General features: G+C 32.4%; 3 protein-coding genes across 5 annotated transcripts in view; 2 read left to right on the top strand and 1 right to left on the bottom strand.

The window, feature by feature from the left end:
• Positions 1-4,005, top strand: part of Vps13D (vacuolar protein sorting 13D) — a 52,044-nt gene extending 48,039 nt beyond the window's left edge. Inside the window, exons 60-62 of the mRNA XM_088227965.1 lie at positions 1,354-1,657; positions 2,404-2,670; positions 3,471-4,005. Coding sequence (XP_088084091.1) covers positions 1,354-1,657; positions 2,404-2,670; positions 3,471-3,693 — 794 coding nt within the window. The 3' untranslated portion in view covers positions 3,694-4,005. The remainder of the gene's footprint in view (positions 1-1,353; positions 1,658-2,403; positions 2,671-3,470) is intronic.
• Positions 1,554-23,723, bottom strand: LOC148285770 (E3 ubiquitin-protein ligase RNF34). 2 transcript variants are annotated; one of them, XM_088228161.1, is made up of 6 exons: positions 23,182-23,723; positions 22,885-23,100; positions 22,199-22,609; positions 21,763-22,098; positions 20,552-20,740; positions 1,554-1,670 (listed from the first exon to the last, which is right to left on the bottom strand). In XM_088228161.1, the coding sequence occupies exons 1-5, from the start codon at positions 23,411-23,413 to the stop codon at positions 20,565-20,567; spliced, it is 1,371 nt and encodes a 456-aa protein (XP_088084287.1). In that variant the 5' UTR covers positions 23,414-23,723; the 3' UTR covers positions 1,554-1,670; positions 20,552-20,564. The 2 variants fall into 2 exon arrangements, with proteins under 2 accessions (XP_088084287.1, XP_088084210.1); XM_088228084.1 differs by lacking the exon at positions 1,554-1,670 and adding an exon at positions 12,646-12,832.
• On the top strand, positions 6,490-18,016 carry LOC148285771 (beta-keto L-gulonate decarboxylase-like). Of its 2 annotated transcripts, XM_088228553.1 has the most exons (9): positions 6,563-6,626; positions 9,104-9,308; positions 9,399-9,509; positions 10,669-10,767; positions 11,283-11,458; positions 12,399-12,578; positions 13,028-13,124; positions 13,996-14,162; positions 14,425-18,016. In XM_088228553.1, the coding sequence occupies exons 3-9, from the start codon at positions 9,425-9,427 to the stop codon at positions 14,596-14,598; spliced, it is 978 nt and encodes a 325-aa protein (XP_088084679.1). In that variant the 5' UTR covers positions 6,563-6,626; positions 9,104-9,308; positions 9,399-9,424; the 3' UTR covers positions 14,599-18,016. The 2 variants fall into 2 exon arrangements, with proteins under 2 accessions (XP_088084612.1, XP_088084679.1); XM_088228486.1 differs by lacking the exon at positions 9,104-9,308 and having other exon boundaries at positions 6,490-6,626.
• Positions 23,724-24,022: the final 299 nt, after the last annotated feature.

Raw genomic sequence — 24,022 nt, 5'->3', positions numbered from 1 at the left:
AATTTTTCTGCACCAAGTAGAAAAACACAACATCACCAACCATTTTTTTTGTCAATCTTTAAATCAAATATTGGTTACCAACTCACCCTTACCAAAAATTTAATGAATGTTTAATCATTTATTCCAAGTGGATGGAGGGTTGGATATATTTGAGGAATCTAGACAGTCGTTAAAAAAGAAATTGTTAACGGTCATTATAGGTTAATTAGTGTTTGTTGCCAACATTACTATGTTGCTATACTATGCATAAATACTTTGTCTTCTGTATTGGGAACTTGTGGGCTTTATGCCTGTTTTCCCGATCATGCAGAAAAAAATAAAAAAAGTTCACACCTAACTTTAAATTTTCATCCTTATCCTAATTCACTATTTCATTTATAATATTCTCATTTTTAGTGTTTTCATGTTGTATGCGTATAATAATTAATTGGAATAATTTATTTTGTCCAGTTTTAGACAAATATTTTTTTCACCTACTTTTTTATATTTCATAACCTGTCTTTATTTTAATTATATTTTTTAATAGTTGCATTACACACTGCCTACTTGGTTCCTGTGTAAAAGATTGTATGTAAAAAATAAAAACTTGTACATGGGATTGTTTGATATGATTTCTCATTATCTCTCGATTTCTAGATTAGTTCAATAGATAGAGATGTTTTTAAAGAATGGAATATAAAAGTGAACACTGTGTCCGGGTGGATTAAGAATACAGTTCTGTGTGTGAAATAGAACCAGAAGTGCTTTCGACTAGATGGCTACTCTCTGATAAAAATCCTGAATTATAATTAAGATAAGTTCGCCTCTTAATATAGTGGTCCTGGATTCGATTCCTGGAAAGGTCGACATGAAATATTGATTAAAAACATGGTTCTACACTGCAATAGTTCATGTTCCTAGACTGGCACCTGAAGCGTAAGACTGATCACCTCATCTTCATCTAACAGACAATTGAAATATGCTGCATTTGGTGTACCAATACAGTGCCCTATGCACCGCCGGGTGTGGACAGTGGTATGATGATTTTATCTCAGTATTTTAAGGGCTTATGTCTGGAAGTAGATACAGGCTCAATAATTGAAGACATAATTTTGTTTATTAGGGAAAACAACAGCATTACAAAATATATATTCAGCATTATATAAAGCCAATCAAGTGTTCCACAATAATACAATTACACAATCTACCGAAGTTCGAAAAGAAAACATTAAAAATTCTAAAAATAATTATGTCTGTGAGGGTGTTTGGTGTCTACACGTGTATGTGTGCGTGAGAGTTTATGGTTGGGTTTGTATGTATGCATTTGTGTGTGTTTTGAGTAAACAAAAATAACTTGCAAAAATATTTTTGTAGAATCGCTGGGAGATGGCTTGGGTCGTGTTATCCTGGACGAGGCTCATGAGGAGACACGAGCACGCATCCGGGGGCACGCAGGAGGGGGGCACCTGGCGGCCGGCCTGCGGGGCCTGGGGCTTGGCCTACTGGGGGGAGTCACCTCGCTGGTGAAGCACAGTTATGAAGGCGCCCAGCTGCAGGGGCTGACTGGCTTCCTGGCCGGGGTGGGAAAAGGGCTAGTGGGCACCGTCACCAAGCCCATGGTGGGAGTGCTGGACCTGGCTGCTGAAACAGCCGCCGCTCTGAGGGATACCAGTCGAAGGTAACACAGCTTACTATTAAACAGAAACAACTTGATAAATCAGAAATTATGTTCAAGACAAGTCAGCAATGAAATACAGGTAAAATCGAATAAAAATATGTTTTGTAAATCGATCATGATATTATGTACCTACATTTTTCCTTCTTCTTATCTTTTCTCTCCCTGCTGGAGTTTGGAAATTATTATTCCTTAAAAAATCTAATTTCTAACACGTTTTATTCTAAAACCTTACCTTCAGGAAAAATGGTTAATAAAGCTATTGAAAAATGGAAAGCAGGTTCGGAATCATCAGGAAAAATTCCATAAGAATCAGGTTATTTAGTTCTTGTAACATTTTAATTTTGTCAATCAGTGTTATTACAATAATGGATGTTAGACATTAACGTTAGTGGTCCGTGGTAAGTCCCTGGTATGAGAATTTAGAGAGTGAATGTATGTAACTGAAGCGACTCCGCCTAAAGTCTATAAACAAATATTTTTTGATAAACCAATGATTATAATATGTTTTTTTATCAAATTGAAATATTCTCTGCATTGTTCAAAAATGTATTAGATGTTGCGTGCTAAGTTCAGCAACCAGGAAAACAAGATATTTCCTACGAAAGATCAGAATACTCAACACATCCATGTTATATGTCAAATAACAGTATCCAAAGGATTCTCATTTTGTCTTTTTAGCTCTTATGTATAATGTTCATCTAGTCTAAAGTAAACAATAATGTAATGTGTATTTCATCCATATACAGTTCGGAGCGTTGGATTCCGGAACGTTCCCGGCCCCCACGCTGCCCTCTGGGTCCCGGAGGTTTGCTACCTCGTTACTCGCGATCCCAGAGTACCGGCCGCACACATCTCTACTCCATCAACTCGCGAGACTACCAGGAAGGTTTCCTAGCTTATGACGTTATCCGAGGCCACCCTTACGATATTCGAGCCCTCGTGTCCACTAAGAACTTGAGGATATTCACCTGTATATCTGGAGAGCCCAATATTGTGATAGAGACACATTTAAGGTATTTGTTTATGTTACAATTTGGAATGCATGCATTTTAAAAAAAAACATGTAACGAAATAAAATTGTTTTTCACAGCGATATTTTAAAAATGTTATTCAAGAAATACTTTATGTTGCATTAGATACCATAAATATTTAATTTTGTGACAATAACAAAATATTTCGTGCATTTTTGGAAAAAAACTATTACCTAGCTTCTTCCACATTCATACATCTTGCCATATGTCTTTCGGTACTGCTTGCTTTTGACATGACCAGACTTAAAAATTTGGTTTATCTGATATGTCCTCGTCCCACGTTACCATTCATTCTCGCCATAAATACCTGTTTTACCATTCTTTCACCATTCGCAACCCTGTCATACATTGATTTCCCACACGTTTGTCTAAGAGATCGCATTTTGACCGCGTTCTCTCTACTTTCATCCTTCCTCCGCCAGATTCGCATAGGTTGACATATTTTCATTAGCAATTACTGTGCTTAGGGCGCCGTTCATTTTGTTGCCTTCATTCTCTCTCTTTTCAACATCTTTTCCCGCCCTGTTATTTTACAAGTTCCCATCAAAATGTACAAGAGAATTTATGCATCATTAGTTTTATTCACGATACACTTGTTTTTACTAGGTTTATTGAAATTAATACATTTTTATTCACGTTTACACACTAGTCATCATAATTCCATTTCTGATTATTGATTAAAGGGACATTTCACATTAAAGCCCCTCTAACGTAAAATATTTCCATATTATTTTTTGTATGTAAGATTTTAACTCCTGTTTAACTCGATCGAATGATTACAGTAACCTGTTAAGCTGTCAGGCAGCCTCCAATGGGGCTGGTTCCCACTATATAGAGCTAACGGTACGCGTGGACGGTCCGGGTGGAGTGGGAGTCCGTAAACCGCAAGTACACTGTGACACGGCTGATCTCGCACGATGGGTCACTCACCAAGTCAACTATGCTAAATGTATGTTCCACGAGAAACTTTACACTCTTCAAGAGGTGGACTATGATTATGACTAAATAATAATCACTTAATTTAATTCATAATTAAAAAGATGAGATTTTTAATTGGTTAAAAAAATATTTAAATATTTTATTGGATCTTCTGTAAAGTTGGCTACATGTCGCTTAGTAAATTTTGCCATTCCACCGTCGTTATTCATTCTAACCAATTACATACTCAAATGTTTTATAATCAAAATTATATATTCAAATTCAAACTTTTTTTAAATAATTATGTGTTGTATTATAATGATTTAAAATAGTTAATTCTAATATCGAAAATGGTGCTCAGTACCATTAAGTCAATAAATATTTATAGTTTATTACAAATGGCTATTAATTATTTTACCCAATTTCCTTTTTTATATAAAGAACAAGCCACATTCTATCTCAAAAAAAAATATTATTCCATCTGGAAAATTCTTATTGAAAAACCACAAAACTAATCGATTACCTAACAAATTTCTCCCCAATACCATGTGAGAGAAGCTAGTATTATATAAAAAATTTATTGCAATTTTTTTTCATTCGGGATGAAAAATAAGTATCCTATTTTACTTTTCACCTCTCCGGCTGTCTCTATGAAAAAAAAACATGTCAATCGGTCGCTCCGTTGAGACGTTAAGGAAACGCAAACAAACTTATAATATTTTTTTTTATTAGAAAAAGTAAATATTAGCGTTCTTATAATTTACCCAAATATTTCAATTTTGGTGACCATTTTCAACGAGTTGTAAATAACTCACTATCAGAAAATGGAAATCAAGTTGGGGTGGAGTGGGGTTCGAACCTCGGACCTCTGATCCGTGAGTCCGCAACACTAGCCTCGGAACCACAACCCGATTGGATTAGGATTAGTATGGATTATTCTTCTTAGCCCCCTATTTATAAAAAAATATGCATAAAGCAATGCATCGGTATTTGGTAGCCTCCGTGGTGTAATGGCTATGACACTTGACTCACACACTGAAGGTTCCGGGTTCGATACCCACGAGAACACTAAAATTTATAATGTGATTTTTCTCAAGCCTGTTCAATATTCATGCATGCAAGCATGTCCTATGCTGTAATATTCACTTATATAATGGGGCCTGTGGCCTGTTGTGGTGCAAAAAAAATAACAAAAATATATATATAATGTCAATTCAGTCATCATTCATTCATTCAGTCAGTTCATCAATTGATTATTCATTACATTTCATTTGCTGTCGACTAGGATGATCAGTCATCCTGAAGGTCAAAACACACTAGAGCATCACTGCACATTAGCAGCGCTGTGCCTCAAAATTTTGTTGCTGCGGCGCGAAGCGCAATTACGTTCTAGTGCGGTTTGACCTTAATGAGGGATTTTTTAAATACTGCAGAGAAAAAACACATTAGTTAATAAGTATTTTATGTCGATACTTTCTGCAGTCCAACCCGAGGCTCTTTGTATGGTAGCTAAATGCACTAATCCAGGACAATGGTATTTAAAACAAAAATAAAATATTTATTTGTTGGAATATATGGAATAACGAAAAATATTTATACACTGGAACATGACATCAAAATAAAAAAAAATCGTGACAGAGATTATTCACTATCATTATCTTATAGTACAGCAAGTAAAGAGTGATATAGGGCATCCAAATAACAAATAGTATAACTATATTTGGTTGGGGAAAAAGTAATTTCGTACGTTTCACTTTCTTTCAATGCTTTATAAAAAGTGTTACAATCATCCTATTTATGTCGAATATAAGCTGTTCTATTCAATAACTTGTTTTCAACGAGAATTCAACTTCATAATGCCCCTCTCGTAGAAGCCCTCGTCCCTATTGGCAAAAAACTCAGAGAACCAATTTTCACAGGCCTCTATTGAGGCCAATTTGTACCCTCAAGCACGTTGGCCATAGACAGGGAAACAGGAAGTAGTCACTTGGTGCCAGGTCCGGACTATAGGGTGGATGCATAAGAACTTCCCATCCAAGCTCCCGGAGCTTCTGGCGCGTCATCAAAGATGCGTGCGGCCTGATGAAACACGATTCCTCTCCTATTCACCAATGCTGGCCGCTTGTGTTCGTTCGCCAGCTTCAAACGGTCGGGTTGTTCACAGTAGAGGGCAGAATTGAGCGTATGGCCATAGGGGAGCGGCTCATAGTAGAGTATTCCCTGCCAATCCCACCAAACACACAGCAACACCTTCCTAGCCGTCAGTCCTGGCTTAGCCACGGTCTGGGCCACTTCGTTGGCTTTTGACCACGATATCTGTCGCTTGAAATTTTTTGGTTGCTTTCGACGCATTTTTCCCTTTCAAGTAGTAAAAATGTAAAATATGGCGAATCTCTTCCTTTGAGACCTCCATACTCGACGATATTTCACGACTGAATACTGTCAAAAAAGCATTTGTAGTATACACTCACAACTTTACAACGCCATATCGTATGATCCAATGTGACCAATAATGAACGAGATATACTTAGTGGAAAAAAGGGGAGCGAAATACAAAATTACTTTTTCCCCAACCTGATATTATTATTACGCATTGTGAAATTAATGTTCCAAAATTTTTTTTCATTTAATTTTTAGACAGTGTTATTTCAAAACCGTGTAGAAAAAACGTGACAAACAAGGTTCCAGTATATATTTAATGAATTCAACTAATTTTTGCAGGTATAAACCAAAATGCACTATTTCCTATATTTTTATATTATTTCACAGTGAAACGATTCGATTGCAGTTGTATAATGTAAGTATGTAAATATATTATTTCTGTAAGTGTGAAGTGTTTATCTAACAAGATAAGAATTTTTACCAGACATCAAAAAGATAACTCTATTCTTATCAAGCTCTTTGAATAAATGTAGTGTTTGATTTTAAAATACTATTTATATCTATATTTTTCCAAGTCCTCACTATCAGCAGCAGGGAACGTTAATACCAACACTGTGATTCAGCTGACTTCTAACTGAGTAAATATTATTTATGTTCTTGAATTTGTACTAGTTTGTAATTTTGTTTCTTACCTTGATAAATATATATTATTATTGAAGCAGAGTAGGAAAATCTCAAATCAGCACCTGTTCTTTTCGCAAATGACATTTTTGGCCCGAAACAGGAGAGAAGACCCATTTAGATTTCAGATTGTATGTAGGGGAGAAAATAGTGAAACGAGCCAAATTGAAAGCACTGAGAGATAGTGAAGATGGCCCTAACCAATACACCTGTAGAGATGACTATTGGTGCCAGGATCATTTAGTTAAACGTTCTGCAAGACTGGATAAACGCCGTCATCTAGACTCATTAATTGCAACTGCAGAACCAGCTGCTCAAAGAAATAATACACGAAAACTTTTTCAAATCATGCGTAAGATCTGTAGTAAACGTTCGATCATCCCAGGAGCTGTAAAAAAACTGTGACGGAACAATCAAATTAGGCACAGATCACATAAAAGAAATATGACGTGGTCATTGCCTCCTTCCACCATCGACATCCCCATAGAGGCTGCATCAAACATTCCATGGGCAGTCAACATTCCTGATGGTTCTACGACATTGGCTGAAATAAAAATGGTCATGTCATACTTGAAAAATGAAACAGTACCAGGAGTTGACGATATACACCCAGATTTTTTTTAAAGCAGCATCACTGCTATTGTTGGCCCTTTACATCAACTAAGGACCAAGGTGTGGGAACAAAAGAGGTGCCCAAGAGTCTGGGTAAATGGGGAGATCACAGTTTTGCATAAAAAGGGTGATGAAGGGATACTGAAAAGTACTTGCATTACTGGAGAGAGTTCAAGGACCCATTATACTAGTATTAAGTGAGAACCAGGCGGGTTTAGTACCTGTTATGTCATGTGCGGATTATATCCACAACATATGTGTTCTGGACTCACGGCCAAAGATCCGAGGTTCAAATCCCACTCTACCACAACTCGATTTCCATTTTTCCAGCATAAGTTATTTACGACTTTTAGGAAATGGTCTGAAATCAAAATTAAATATTTGGGTAAATCATAAGAACACAAATATTTCTTTTTTAAAAAAAAAAAAAAATATGAGGTGCCTATACAACTAATCGAACTTATTAAAGCCCTTCACTCAAATAGCAAATGCCGAATCAGAATTAACAATGTTGTCACAGATTGGTTTGAGGTCACCCCCGGAGTTTGTCAAGGTTGCGCCTTGCACCGTTTCTTTTTATAATCTTATGGACTTCATCCTGAAGAAATCAATTCCACTAGATAGAGGAATATTCATCTCCACCTCCCAAAAACCCTGTGATCTACGGTATGACAATGATGCGGTTATAATTGACGATTCAATCGGGGGTCTTCAAGTCACTGTAGATAGGCTAAATAGGTATCCCACATGCATGGGTTTTAAAAAAACAAAATTTCTGAAACTCATTTGTAACACTTCGTGCCTTGATGCTCAAAATCCACTGACTCTATCAAACCAAGTCATCAAAAGGGTCGAGAGTTTTAAATACCGGTGAGTATGTTACAGAAAATGGCAGCTTTTAATAAGAACTGGGAGTGCGGCTAGGAATAGCAAGCGTATTCAACAGTATGGAGGCTATCTAGAGATTGGATATTTACTCAGTGAAAACCAAATACATCAAGCGGAGGCGATACGGTTAGCTGACCCATATACTGCGGATGCCTCCTGAGAGCCTTAGCCACTCTTGCCTACTTTAGAAGGCATCAGGTTCTTTACGTCCTGGATGTCTGAAACTGACAGTTTATGTCTAGGGGACGCATACCTGACCACGAAGGACGCACAGGAGCTGGCATCAGACAGAGATGCGTTGAGACTTTTTATGGACACCATATATGGTGCTGATGATGATGAAATATTTTTTTTTTCTCTATTTATACAGTTTGTCTTTCATCCAGATCCTGATAGCTTCTATCAAATCCATAACATTATAATATAATTTTTTTAATGATTTTCACAAAATATAAGAACCACTCCTAATATCATACATTATGATCATCTTAAATTAATGGGTTGCGGTCCCATGGTAGTGTCACGACTGATGATTAAACTACCATTTGTTTTTTTATTTTCTAACATAATAAAATTGTTTTTTTTACGACAATATGCCAAAAAATCTAAATAGTTGAGTAAATTTTTAGAAGAACACAAATAATAATTTTTTCTAAATTTTTAAAAAACCAGGCAAAAGAGAAAAAAAAGCCCTACTTTTAACTAATTAATCATCAAAATAAAATGTTAAAATAGTATGAGAATACTTTTGCAGATGGCATTATTTTATTAAAAATATCCAAAACGTATTAAAAACATAATTAATTGATCAGTTTCATTGTTATACCTTAACATTGCTATAGACAGGTATTTATAGATATAGAGCAATATGCATTGTGATTGTGTCGTTTTGGAATAAAATCATAATATAGAATATACACTTTTGATCTTGCAGACAGTTTATTCTTGCCGCAATCATGGAATGGAATACTTAGAATGTGCATGGTACCTATAGGTACCTATAGGAACACCTATTATAGTCCTGTAACTACATAAATACCTAGTACCTACCTATAAAGTCTGACAGGTAACAGCAGGTGACAGGTGTCAAAGTGACAGCAGCAGCTGTGCTGGTATAATATTATGTGTGTTGTAAATATGTATGTTATATTCTTGTTATATTATAATAATACATAAAATGTTGATTTTACAATTACAATTTTAATAAGATCATTCACTCATTGTTTTAGAAGAAATAAACTTCAAAAAATTTATCATGGCAAATAAAAATGTGGATATCAACACGGTTCCTGTAGCTAGAAAAGATTTACACCGACCTGAAAAAGAAGAAGTAGCCAGAGGTTTGTAAAAATAATACCCCCCCGAATGTTTATTTTGAGAAACCAAAATAAATGTTACTTAAAATATTATAGTAATAATAACAGAGGAGAGATGAGCTAAAATAAATTGTTTGGAAGCAAACAAAGCACAGATAGTTGTTTAATTCTAAGCCACAATGTTTTGTAAATACATGTTTTGCAAAATAATTTTATTTGTATTTTAAATTGACTTCTACATACATCTCAAAATAAGGTTAAACATAACTAATAAGTCAAATAGAACTAAAATATTAATAAAATAAACAGCCAAGGAAAAAAGTTTGAAACTTTATAAAATTACTAGTCAAAGATATTGTTATTTTTTAGGACCAAAATGTTTCCAAAATATTGGAAAAATATTAATTTGATATATTTCAATAGTATTATCAAAAAACGGGTAGATAAAATCGGAAAGATAACCTAAATGACGTCAAATCAAAGTTATATTTACAAGATTATTAGATTAATTCATTTTATTTGCCTTGTTATGTACTAACTATTACATATGTAAATAATGAGAAAGTTCAGTGCTATGGGAAATTGGATATAAAATATTGTTTCTTGCGCGTGGTAAAAATTAAATCATTTAGTAATAAGGCGATGGATGGTTCTCGAAAATGTATAAAAAAATGTATGAAAATGAACTAATTTGAACGACGTCACTAGTTCTCCGAAATCAACCAATGATAGAGCGTTGTAATGGAAAGTCAATAGGGTTCTTCCCATTTTATTTTTATTTAAAAAAATTGATTGAAAAATTATGATATCAAAGCAATTTTATTTTACGATGTCAATTTTCTAGCGCAGTTTGAAGTAAAGCTTTTTCAAATCGCTCGCAAAATCCTCAATTTGGTGCACAATGTGGTGTGACGTAACAGTCGTGTACATTTTTGACACATTATTGATTCACTCACCCAAGAGAACTTGTGACGTTACAGGCGGAGTAATTAAAAAATCACAAAAATCATAGCACTGATAACACAATATGTAAAAATATATATTTTTTAATTTTGGTGTAGTTTGATTGTCCATAAAAATATAAATATTATATAAAACCACTGAATTTCCTCATTAAGATAATTTTTTTATCCACATAATCATTTTAGCCATGATTCTAAAATGTAATTGGTATTATTTTTAGTTTTATCCAGAGGCCTTGTTAAGAATTTTGCTGAAGTTATTGTAGAAGTTGCTGACTGCCCTGATTTAACTAAAGAGCCCTTTACATTAGTTTGTCCAGGTAAAAAAAAAAAGCAAAATATGTTATTGTGAAAATCCAACAATATTAAAAATATTTTTTATTGTGGTTGGGATGGTTTCGATTCCACTCTATTACAACTCATTTTTCAACATTCTCAGAACTGTATTTATGACTATTCGCAAGTAATCCATATTAAATGAAAACGAAAATCTTTTTTACCAAAGCGAATTATTCTTAAACCACAGACTTGGATAAAAGAAAAAAATAAAGAATGTTTCGTACATACGCCGTTTTTTTAAAAATATTCTCAGTTGTTTTGATTAAATCAATAATATGTAAGGTCATCCACCTAAGAAAATCTTATGTTCATATTTAGCCTTAATATATTTCAAATAATTAATTTAATTTAAATTCTTGATAATTTTTTATATAAAATTAATGAAATGTTATTAAAAGTTTATATTATTAGTTCTTAAGATATGAACTATCTAAATAATAAATATTTGTGTAACATTATGTAAAAAATAAATAAATTGATATTAACATTCTTACAGGCCTCGGGGGAAAGTCTCAACTTTTTGACATTGGAGGAGTTCCATATCTTTTACCATTAGTCACACGTGAAAAGGTTTACGATATTTCAGATATTTGTAAATTAACAGGATTTGATCCTGTTTACGCTATAGGAGCTGGAGCAGCACCATGGCCTTATTTGGGAATCAATTGTGAGGTAATTTTTTCAAATGATGGAAACTTAAAAACTCATTTTTGGGATTTATATTAGTATAAAATAATGTCGTTTTTAAACAAGCTGTGATCATTATATGACTTTCCATTTATGATAATTCATTTTGTTTTAAATCTAAACTTAACTAATTGAACAGTTTTGGACCTAAGTTTGCATCATGCTATATGACAAGTGAATAGCAACCTTCAAAAATAGATTATAATGAGGAAGTTCAATGCTACGGGAAATCGGATATAAAAAAATGTTTGCTTACATGTAGTAAAAATTGGAGCATTTAATTGTACGAACGCCGTATTGCAAAGTTTTTTAAAAATGTATGAAAAAATTAATAAAAGTGGTTTTAATAAAAATGGACTACTTTGAATGGCGTCACAAGTTCTTTCGAATCAACCAATGATAGAGTTGTGATAGATTTCTGGTTTCCGGGAAGCCAATTCACCAAGCAGGACAATTCACCAAAGAAAACTAGTGGTGTCATGTTCGAAGTAATAAAAAATTTTAACAATTAAAAAATGTAGCAATTAGACGATACCTATGAGTAAAAAAAAAATTGGCTTAGGTTGATAGTCTATTAACAAATTTTTAAAACACTGAACTTCCTCACTGACATTACAATGTTTTTATTATTACTTGATTCAGAAGATAACTTATTATATTACATTCCATCCTTTTCAAATGATTTGGGGAATTTACTGACCATTCTTTTACACCAATATGTACATATTAGCTTGACCTCTTCCAAAGTGTATTATTGTAGTTTTGATGTGATTTTGTTTTATGCTATATTATATTATTATAAATCTAATGTTCACTAGCATAGATAAAATATGTGTATATTTTTTAGTGTAAATGCACAAGTAGAAACAAAAAGTGCTGGTTTGCAAATATCTACACAGATTGATAAATTATTTTAATTTTTAAGGGGATGATAAATCTGTCCGTCAAAAATGGAGTAGTAGATCAACAGACTAGGATTGCGAGTATTGTGCCTATTGGAGCCCCTAAGGGAGAAGGAAAATGTAAACTAGAAATTTTACCTCAAACTGAAACGAGGTGTGCTCTGTTGGCAAATCTTTTCATGTGCGAGGGAAAACCAGGAAAGGTGTGTTTTCCGATATGTTTATAAGATATTATAATAATAACCAAAAAAAATTGTGTTTAACAGGTTGACTGCCGATCATGCATTATAACATTGTTATTTATATTTGTCAATATTCCACCAGCAACTGTCGTGGCAAGTTCGCTTGAACGTCGTTATTCCTGTTAGTATATAATGGACATCATTTAAGTGATTTTGTAGGAATCAGAGAAAATCAGCATTCCTCACTCTCCACCTTTGGCAGAGCAGCAGTCAACCTGTTGAGATAAGCTCAATAAAATAAAATATCCAAAAATTTTGTAAGGTCACCCGATAATATTTTACCCAACATCAAACAATGAAACAGGATTATTTTATTAGGAAGTATTTTTGATTCCAGCCTTGATATTCAAATTGAAGTGTAAAGGCAAAAATGTTTCAATTTCTAAATTTGTGTTAATTTGTTTACACAGGTTATCAAAGTTGTGTGTAAAAAAAGAATCGGGAGTGATGATTTTATATCTGCTATACGAAAGACATTGCAGGAGCATTACAAAGAAAAACCCGTTGGTGAGCACATATTATTTACTTGAGAAATTAACAGAGATTAATTTAATGTTATATATAATTATATTTGTAACACTGCTTCTAATCAAAAATGTCCACTAAAGCTATGCTATGAAAAAAAAACAACAATACATTTACATAAATTATATTTTATATATATATAAAATTGTAATACATATTATGTATTTTATTTATTTATGAACTTATTGCATAAATAAGTACATATTTAATACCAGGGAATCTATATAAAACTAGTGAATTACAACATGAATACGGGGCGTCCTCTGGTTAGGATAGTCTCCATGTAACATGGCTCAGCGTGTTCTAAGATGGAAATTACGTATGTCTATTACATTTATATTTTTAACCTGTGTATACATACTTGATTTCTTCAACAATGTTTTGAGTATGTACAGAACCAGCCAATGACAGGTCATAAGCCCTGTAAATACCTAGACTTCCATATTCCCTTCTCAAAATGTTTTCCCTCTCTGTTACAACAAATTTAGTTCTAAATAACTCCTTAGGGAGGAAATCCTGTCTGCAAACATTAAGACCTACTCAAAATATTGTTGAATTAACTAACTGGTATAAGAAGTATAAAAGTTGGAAAATTGTTTTCAGGCGTTGCCTAGTAGATCACCATTGGTTCAGTCAGATGAATCTCACCCACATGATGAAGGTTTCAGCTCTTTAACTTCACAAAAGCCAACAGATGGAAGAGTTGAGGAAATATGTAAAGTGGCCACTTAAACCAGCCAATGACAGGTTATAAGCCCTGTAAATGCCTAGACTTCCAAAAGACTTCCCAGACCCTTCTCGAAATGTTTTCCCTCTCTGTTGCAACAAATTTAGTACTTGATTTATTTTTCAGGTTTGGGAGGTACTTTTCTGTTAAAAGAAGGTAAAAGCAAAGAACACATAATGCCAGACTTTTCAAAAACTCCTTTAAACTCTGATGAGGATGTCGACAACTGGCTGAATTTCTTTGATATGTCCGCTCCACTCATCAATGTTGGGACACTTATTTCACATGATCCTGTAAGTGTAAAGTTGAAGCATGCCATTTTCGAAATTAGTTCATTGTTATTTCTTGTAGATGGGGGTCCGCGCTAAATAAACTCCCGACGTCATTTACTACTAAAACTATTTTAATAATAGTTATTTAAATTCTTAATGTGCTTAACGTTAATTCGTATCACTGGTTCATTACGAGACAGTGTATTGTCGAAGCTTTAACGATCTTTAAAAAAAGTAAATTCATGAAGTAATGAATGAGTACTTGTGATCAAATTGTTTTCAGGATATGGATTTGAGAGTACAACACTTTCATACATTCAGTCATCATGGAGAGGGAGGACATTACCACATAGATACCACTCCTGACACAGCCAGCTATTTAGGATACTTTACCATTGCGGACACAATTGTTAGAGTTGATGCACCAGAAGTTACACATAAAATTGGAAGGGACTGAAAATGTCTTACATTAGGAAGCTTGGGTTGTAGAATTGTAGTCAGAATGCAGAAGAAATTCAAAACGCCACCAACCATAGTATTGAACTATTGACCGATACTGCTCTTTATACGCTACTGAAATATGCGGCCTTTTTAAAACAAATAATAATTTTGAAAATCAGTGCTACTGTCTAAAAAACTCATCATCATCACCATCATTCCCTTTCCGCACCTAATGGTGCATAGGGCACTGCATTGGTACACCAATCGCAGCATATCTTGACCAGTTTTGTGACATGAAGGTAAGATGATCAGTCTTAAGCTTCAGGTACCAGTCCAGGGACAATGAAATATTCCAGTGTGAAAACACCCTTTTAAAAAAATATTTCATATCAATCATGTTGAGGGGGGGGAGAAAGGTGGATAGAAACAGATTTCTTAGGATCTGGTTCCAGCCCCCTCCCCCAGGATGCCAGTTTTTCATCCCTTACTTTTTACTTTTGCCTTGGTTGAGCCCGCGACCCCTCAGAGGGTCACAACCCACAGGCTGAAAAACACTGATTTAGAGATAAAAGGTTGTTTCAATTCGTTAATTAATGGTTGTTGTATTACAATAGATATACTTGTTACCTATAATTTAGTTATAGGTTAAATGGTACATAATTTAGTTACAGGTAGATCGAGGCTTTACTGCCGGAATGCATTAAGTCATTAAAACAAGTTTCAACGCATTTCAACACTTTCAACGCATTATTTCTCCCACAATTTTCTTTCAGTAATTTTTTTTTTAAAGCTTTGAAAGAGTAATCTTTATTCTAGGCATAGCATTAAATTTGAAATCAACATCTTGCACCTATATTAAAAAATATTTGAAATATATAAAGACTGTTGACTTAATGCCTTCTTTCAGTATAGCATCGAGATATGCTTACATATTTATTGTATTATGTGGGTATATATGTGTGGTTAAAAATACAATATTCATATTACATAGATATTATACAAAAATCAAATAATATATTTTTGGTAAAAATAAATTAACTTCCCTTATACTTTTATAGTAACTAAGTACACAAATAAAAATACATTGGGCTATTGTTTTATTTCTTATTTGTATTTATTTTTTCATGTTACTTTAAATATTTATGTTTCCTAGTCTCGATGAAATATTTGTTTTTTGAATAACATAAACTGTATGTTTGTCATTTATTTTTGCTTCCAAGAACGTCGTTCGTCCTTTAAACTATGTGGGATTGGCTCAGTTGAACACATATAATAGTGATGGACATGACAACAGGGACGGAGAACATCTTAGATAAAGGAATATGGAAGTCTGTGAATATACAGGGCTTATCACACAGAATAGTGATCATATTTGGGATACAAAATTATTTTCAGTCATAAGGAAATCGATTAAATACATTTTGTGGTAGTTTTTATGGAATTTATTAGGTATATATTTTTTTATCGTCATATCATCAGCCTAACTTGTAAAACTTGTAAATTCCAAACTTACTGTTTTTCAGGGGTAAAAATAGTTTTTACTTCAGTAGCAAAGTTATATATTTTTTTTTTTTAATAATGCAAAACTATGAATATACAAGTTTTACACACATGTATGAATTATTTGAAGTCCGAACTGAAAACGTCAAAATATCATTTTTGACCGTTTGTGGATTTACGATTTTAGCAAGTTAGGGTGACGTTATTTACAAATTTATTAATATTACTAAAACACAATACAATTTTACAGTAAAAATATTTATAATACTAAAGTAAGAATCAATTTACGATGAATAATTTACTGTTGAGATTGTAACTATTGTGAGATTATAAAATGAGGTAATTCTAAAACCCAGCGTACAGAAATTACTGAACATTCAATAAAACATTCTCAACAATAATTTAGTACTTTTTATTTATAAAATATATAAATAACTTAATTTTTAAAAAAAATCTAGAATGACTTAAAAAATTTGTGAATATTTCGTCAAGCGAAATCCAAATAATAACTATTAGAATAGTGACACTGGAATTCAAAAGATCTGATGTGTTATCTACAAATAGTAATATGTAAGTGGTTGCATTATTTTATGAATACATTTAAGTTTTCAATTTTTTTTTTTTCTTTTTAATAAGATTTTGATGAAGAATATTTTTTGCTACAGCCTTTTGTTTTCCAGTGCTGATACATATATTTATTTTAGCTAATTAGCTCATAGGTTTGAAAAATATCTGTATTGTCAGTAAATATTTATCCAATGAAGAAAATATGAATGCTATTATTTATAGCAGAAAAAGACATACAGAAGCCCACGGATGCACTATTTTTACATTCTAAGCCAACTATGTGTGTATATAAATATGAATTGCGTTTTTGTGTTTAGTACCTATATGTATTGTATTCCAATATTCCCAACCATTGTAAATAAATTTTACACACTTTGGTCACTAATATAAAATTAAATATTTATTAATAACACTTGAGAACACAAATTTCGTTGACTTAGACCCGACACTTGTTTTTGACTAACTTTTAGCTTCTGAATCCAAAAATGAAAGTTTTTGTCTATCACATCAACTTTTAAAGCTACAGGACAACCCTCTCACTGTCTCAAAAGTCGTACAGAATATGCATACAAAGGAGAATAATTGGAAAAAAAAAATCTGTTCACAGAGAATAATTTTACTCATACAAAGACTATATATAGTAACTGTAAGTCAAATTGCATACAAGTTGTAAAGTTCAAACGAAAAACATACACATTAAGGTAAAAAAAATAAATCCGAGCTCCACTTTGAGCTATCACAGAACGATCGCCATTCAGTTGTGTTATAGGCTGGGATTCCCAACTCCTCTATTAAACCATGTACAATGCACATTGTAATGATACGCAAATCCAACGCCACTTCGGAAAGTATTGCAGAAATGCACTTGATCGAAAATAGGATACCTTAGCTCCCTTTTCAAGCAAGTTTTTCTCGTACACTCTTAATGCTAAGAATTCTAAAGTGTTTTTGGATAGTCCCAAATCATTCAACTCATACTGATCAAATCCCTTACAAACGAAGTCATCTTTAATTTCAAAATCTTCATCGTTGATGTAATTTCGATCTTTACTAATTCTTTGAAAACTGGCACTAGGATGAATGAAGCGTTGGTTGTATAGCTGATGGTAAACTAGGATACTTTATTTTACATTGGTTTTTCTTGTTATATCCTGACGTTCTCACTAATTTATTTTATTTACCCATAAAAAACAAAACGCATTTGAATTTACACAATGGGTACAAAATATTGGTAGAAATAAATATATAAAATGTGTCTCAATCATATTTTTATAAGAGGTCACTTTTTAAAATTAACAGTCACTTGAATGATCTCTGGGCTCTTGCCATATCATAGTTATACCAAATGGAAATTTATCTCGTGTTCCTTCTTCTACATACGTAAACTTATATTACTGCTTGATAGATTCACTGCTTGATCTTATGAATGGCCTGAGATTTATCTTGATCACCAATTTACATTTTAAAATATGCAAAATAGGCCTGCCTGACAAATTCTCTTGTCACATTTGTCTTTTGATAGAAGAAAACTACAGTTTTGGAATCAGCATGTCTATTTTACTTTAAAACAGCTGAAAAATTGAACTCGACAGAAAATTTGGTAAAAATTGTTCCCCAGTGTAATCTAGTCAGAAATAATAATGTTATTAATTTGTAATTACAAATAATGTTATGGCATCTTGGGACGGAGAATGCCAACATTTTATAAGACAATGCAGTAAAAAAAAAAACACAATGGAAGCTTATTCATATAATATTTTTTTTTAATCAAACATTATTCTGTAATTAACACAATGCCAGTTGAGGTTTTCAAATTTTTTTTAGAAATAAAAAAGAGATCTCAGTTCAGCTGTTAAAAATAAACCAATGGTGGAATATATTATTGGTATAGGTACATACTTTGAATAAATTACTGATTGAGGATAAATACTTTTATGGCAATGTTATGATAGTACTTATTTTAATAATTAAGTACCAAGAACTGGTAGGGCTTAGTTTGGATATTGAATGTTATGTTACATATTAATGCAATAATAGTTATAATTTTAATCTATTCAGATTAGTTAGGTACAAAGAATAGGAATATCTCCGATAAAATAGTCATAACTCCAAAAATTCTGATTTCGATTTAAATATACAGAATAAAGTATGAAAAAAAATCATATGCTTAAAAAATAGGCATAATTCTAGCTTTAAGATTTAACCTCTTAGTGGCTTTATGACAAACTTATTAACTTATTTGAACGCAGCCATCCTTAAACAATGCCATATTTTAACTATTTTTTTACGACAATCACGATTTTCTTTGAAAAATGTAATAGCATTTTTCAAAAACAACTCTAAATATATTTGAGTGTTGATTTTAAGAATAAAAAGATAAATAAAATAAAAACATGACTTTAAGATGTATTATTTTAGTTTCTGGGCTCTCCTAGAAATTGTGCGTTTTTGAGCCATGAGTATTTTATCGGATGTGCAATATTTTATTCATTGATTTATCTTTCTGAATTCATTCCATCAACAGGCTGTTGACAAGCTTATAGAGTGCTTTTTGCAATATCTTAGTGTTAAAAAAAATAAAATATTGTGATCATGACCCAGATCTAATAGTGGGTACTAGGACAGAAAACATAAAAAAAGAAAAGAGAAGAGAGTTGATCTGAGGAATTGAGTCTTCAATATATTAATTAGGTTTGGCATCCGGTTTTTGGATTATTGAATGTATGCAAGACAACAAAATGTTAGTCTATTTATATAGATGTTAAGAGTTAATTTTTACATAAAATATGAATAGTAATATAAAGAGTTTAGATGAAATATTTTGATATTTTAACTTCACATATACAGTGAAAAATGCTTTTGCTCAGTATTAGAATTTACTTGAAAATTAAATTTATTATATTTTTTAAATACAACATGGAATAATTAATCCGACATTCGAGAATAATTTCTTTTTCAAAAACAGGCTATTTTCGTTGGTCAACTGACACCAAGTATTACTGCCATGGAATAATCGTTAAGTCAATATTAAATTAATAAGGAGAAACACATAATAAACAATATAATTATTCCCAAATGTATGCATTTTTCCATAAGGGTTTTTAATTATTGACTTAATAACTTATGTTTATATCACCGAGAAGAAAGAGTTTTTTTTATAATATATAAATAACTCAATTTCTTACAACAATTGTATATTAATTTACTACTAATTAAGTACTCAATTCCCATCAGATTATATTAATTTGTAAAGTATAGTTATTCATAAAAATGTAATCTAATATTTAATTCTTTGTTCTGAGCTTCCCATGTTTAGTCATTTATGATTTATAAAAATATTACAAGATACTTTTTTCAAAAAGTGCTGTCTTCAAAATTAAAAAAAAAAAACTTCCAAATTGCGACAAAGACTTTAATATTCCAGCAGAACAATTATCTCATTTAAAAAAATATATTCCAAGAGTAAAATGAAACATTTTAAGATAATGTATTACTAAGTACTTTTATCGCTTCATGTTCAAAGTTCAAAGCTAATTTTAAACTTATAGTGAATAGTCAAGATAAATACAGTATTTTTTTTGTATCAAATGTAATGTTGTGGTCATTACCTATGTATTTCGGTTTAATGAACATATTATACACGAGTCTAGAATATAAAAGGCATTTAAGTTAAGACTTATTAGCGTCAGCTTGAATTGTAATATATGTACACATAGTTTTAAAAATAAAATATATACTGTTGTTTTATAGAGAATCATCTACAAATATAATAGTAAGTATAATTGACAAAAAACATATTGAATATTTCAATTATGAAAACATAAGAATATAAAACATTAAATTTCTTTAATAATTTTAACAACAGCCATATTAAATACATGTTAACAACTACACATACTTACACAACAAAAGATATCACGATCGGAAAAATCTCACGACTCTAATGACATACTGGCGACAAATGGGACATTCACTGAGTCTCTTCCCGCAAGCGATACACGTAGCGATGTGTCCACATTCCAACATCACGCATTCCATGGGAGCGTCCATACAAATCTTACACAACTCCTCTGGATTGGCCTTCTCCAAGTCTAAAAGGAATAATTCATCCTTTTATCAACATAACAAGTAAATAAACGTATCATATGTATCATAATCATCATTTCTCTTTCTGCACCCAGTGGTGCATGGGGCACTGCATTGGAATGTAAAGGTAAGGTGATTACTCTTACACTTCAGGTGCCAGTCCAGGGACAGTAAAATATTGCAGTGTAAAACCACCTTATTTAAGAAATATTTCATGTCGACCCTCCCAGGAATGGAACCCAGGACCTCGAACACAGTAGGTGAAAGGGGCCAATCACTATGGCGGACTTTTCTCCACTCGATTTTATTTTTCAGGATCTTTACCTGAGAGTAGCTATCAAGTCGAGAACACTCGTCCAGAATTCTGGTTCTATTTACACAATAAAATATAGTTCTGCGTATGTTCTATTATACGCACAGAACTAAATTCTTTATCTGTCCGGACACAGATTAAGTTCTCAAAAGTATAATAGATAAATATTCAACTGAAAATGTATTGGATACAAAAATCATTCAGCTAAAATTTAATATTGAAAATAACAATGGTCAATGAGATGCCATTTCTGGCATCTCATTCTTCTTTCGTCTAGAAAATTCAATCATGTTAATTTGAGAATAAATGTTTTGAAAGATTAACAGTTATAAAATTTAATAAATGATAAATGTGAATAACAAATTCATAATATAGGCTCATTTAAGAAATAGATCAATCGATAAATTAACATAAGGTGGGTGATGTTTTTTTATATAAAATTACATAAATTAAAAAGAGGATATCTTAAAAAAATAATTAGTTAAAGTAAATTGAAAATTACATATTAATATATTTTTACACATTGTGTGATGTTTCCAAGCACTCCATAAAGGGATAAGTGCATAAAATTACATTTGTTTAAATATCAGCAATAAACTTGTAAAAATAATAAATATGGTATTTCATGAATTTAAATACAGATTAGAGGCATTTAGTACTCAGGTACAAAAAATAACCTATGAACAAATCCAAATAAGGTCACTGTTATCTTACCTTCTCTGGATTTTGTACTTTCCCTCCAAAGTCGTTTGGCTCTTTCTAAAAGTTCATTTCTTTCACAGCATCCTTTAAAATCAACTCGGTTTAAAATTAAAAGATCTTTTAGTTGTTTTATATTTAAATTTTCAACTTCAGACAAATTTTTTATATCATTTAATTGAATCCTTTTAGATACTGGGTTAGGGGCACAAAATTTGGTTTCTTTCAAACTAGAAGATTCTCCCGAAAGGTCATCGGGTATTCTGGAAGGTATATTCAATTCCGATGTGGCACGAGCCGATGCTCGTAAAGGGACAGGTGTTGATACTTCGGATATTATTTCGGCACATTCTAAAAAGAAATATTGGTTGAGTTGATATAGGAATGTATGTTTACTGAATTCTAAAACTATTAAGAGTAATTTAAAGACTTTTACTAAATAATAATATACCTGGCGGTAATGAATCTGGGACTTGTCCTAAGAACTCCCAGTCATCGTCTACATCTTCGATTTCAACACAGTCAGTTGTATTTCTTTGTCCCAATGGAGAGTCATCATCGATGTCCACTGTGGCAGTGGAAGTATCAGTAATAATGCACGGTGATGGCGCCATATTGGAATGACTTTCTGTAGCTCCATCTCTAGAGGGAATAGTTATGTTGGACGTTGGAGAAGTAGTCGGATGGGGCCTAGCCTGGGCTTGCTGGGGGCTTGATACTGGCCGAGTTGGGGTTGAAGGAGTCGGTACCGGAGAAGGGGTTGTCCCCGAAGTTGGAGTTCCCGTACTAGTGGATGTTGTTCTGTAGGGTACAGAATGTTCCGGAGCTCTGTTAGCACCGCCACGATTACCGTTGTTGGAACCTAGATTAGATGCTGATATTAAAAACGAAAGTTTAAAATATGAGTAAATAATAAAAAGGCTAAGAAGATAATTCGTTTCATCTTTTAAATAATAAAAAGGCTAAGAAGATAATTCGTTTCATCCTTTAAATATAAGAGCATAGGAAAAATTGAATCATACATATTTTAATTTTAAAAATATGTTGATAGTTTGAAATTTTACAGTAAATATTCAAAAACCTATTTATATTGAAGCACATTGCGGAATGGGACATGTATAGTGTAGTGTACATTACCAGCATTTTGTTGTCTATTTCTTGAGTGTGAGCGGTCTCCATTATTAGAACCAATATCAAATGCTGAACTCAAAATATTATTGAGGTTATTTGTAAACCCTTTTAAAGTTGCAAACGTAGATGAGAAATCACTGTTTGAATTTTGAGGTGGAGGTCTTCTCGAAAAGTCGCCACTATTTACATGAGTCAAAACCAAATTTATTAAGTCTTCTTTTTCTATAAAAAAAACAGGATGTTAATATAAAGTATTAAACACTGAAACTGTTAAAGAATCAAACAGACTTAAAAGATTCTCACCGACACATCCACGAGTTGAGATATTTTGACGATGTAGGAAACATTGTAAATCCCGGACCCGCAGGTGGTCTAAGGCATTTCTTCCGAGAGGTCTGGTAGAAAGAACCATGCAAGCCCCGCATATCCCGACATTGCGACCCAAACAGTTATTGCAATAATAACGATCGCATTCGAAACAAACTTTTTTGCGCTTGAATACAGTAAACTGCACAGAACAACTTTCACAAGGCATTTTGATTAAAGAGGCTTGTACATTAAATTCATAAATCGTTTATCTTTTGTAATTGTTCGTGAAATTCTGACAAGCAAAATATTTGTGACCTTGTACAGAAGCAGTGAAAGATAACTCTTAACATTTTCGATTTCTTGAAATGGATATTTAGATTCCCATGAAAATATTTTTAAAATATCATACACTACACGGGGAATAGAATCAAAATAATAAAATTTTCACCATAATGACATTTAGGATTTAAAAATGAGTGACGAAGTTGAACAAAGTGACAGAGATTGCGAGAATATTTTGACTTTGACATATGCAGTCGGTGTTACCATATAAATAAAATCCCCGTCGCTAGAAAAAGAAAAATGAAACGATGATCCAATACCTACTATATAGATCCTAGTCGGTGTTGGATGATCCCATTCTTTTCTTGTACAAACATTTCTGCTACTATTTATTTATTTTATTATCATATCATATTACATACACAAAATTTTAATTTATACAAAGTTGCTTTGACTGCCTAAGTAGGGTTATTTACTCCGTTTTAAGACAGTAAAAAAAAAACAATAATAAATATATAGGAACGGCTATAAAGATAGAGGACAAAGTGAAAAA

Source organism: Micrasema longulum, unplaced genomic scaffold, assembly GCF_059751315.1.
Source record: "Micrasema longulum isolate JH-2025_06_02 unplaced genomic scaffold, ASM5975131v1 h1tg000007l, whole genome shotgun sequence".
In the NCBI taxonomy this organism is placed as follows: domain Eukaryota; kingdom Metazoa; phylum Arthropoda; class Insecta; order Trichoptera; family Brachycentridae; genus Micrasema; species Micrasema longulum.
Note: the sequence above shows the minus strand (reverse complement) of the source record. Positions and strands in the feature narration are given on the sequence as shown.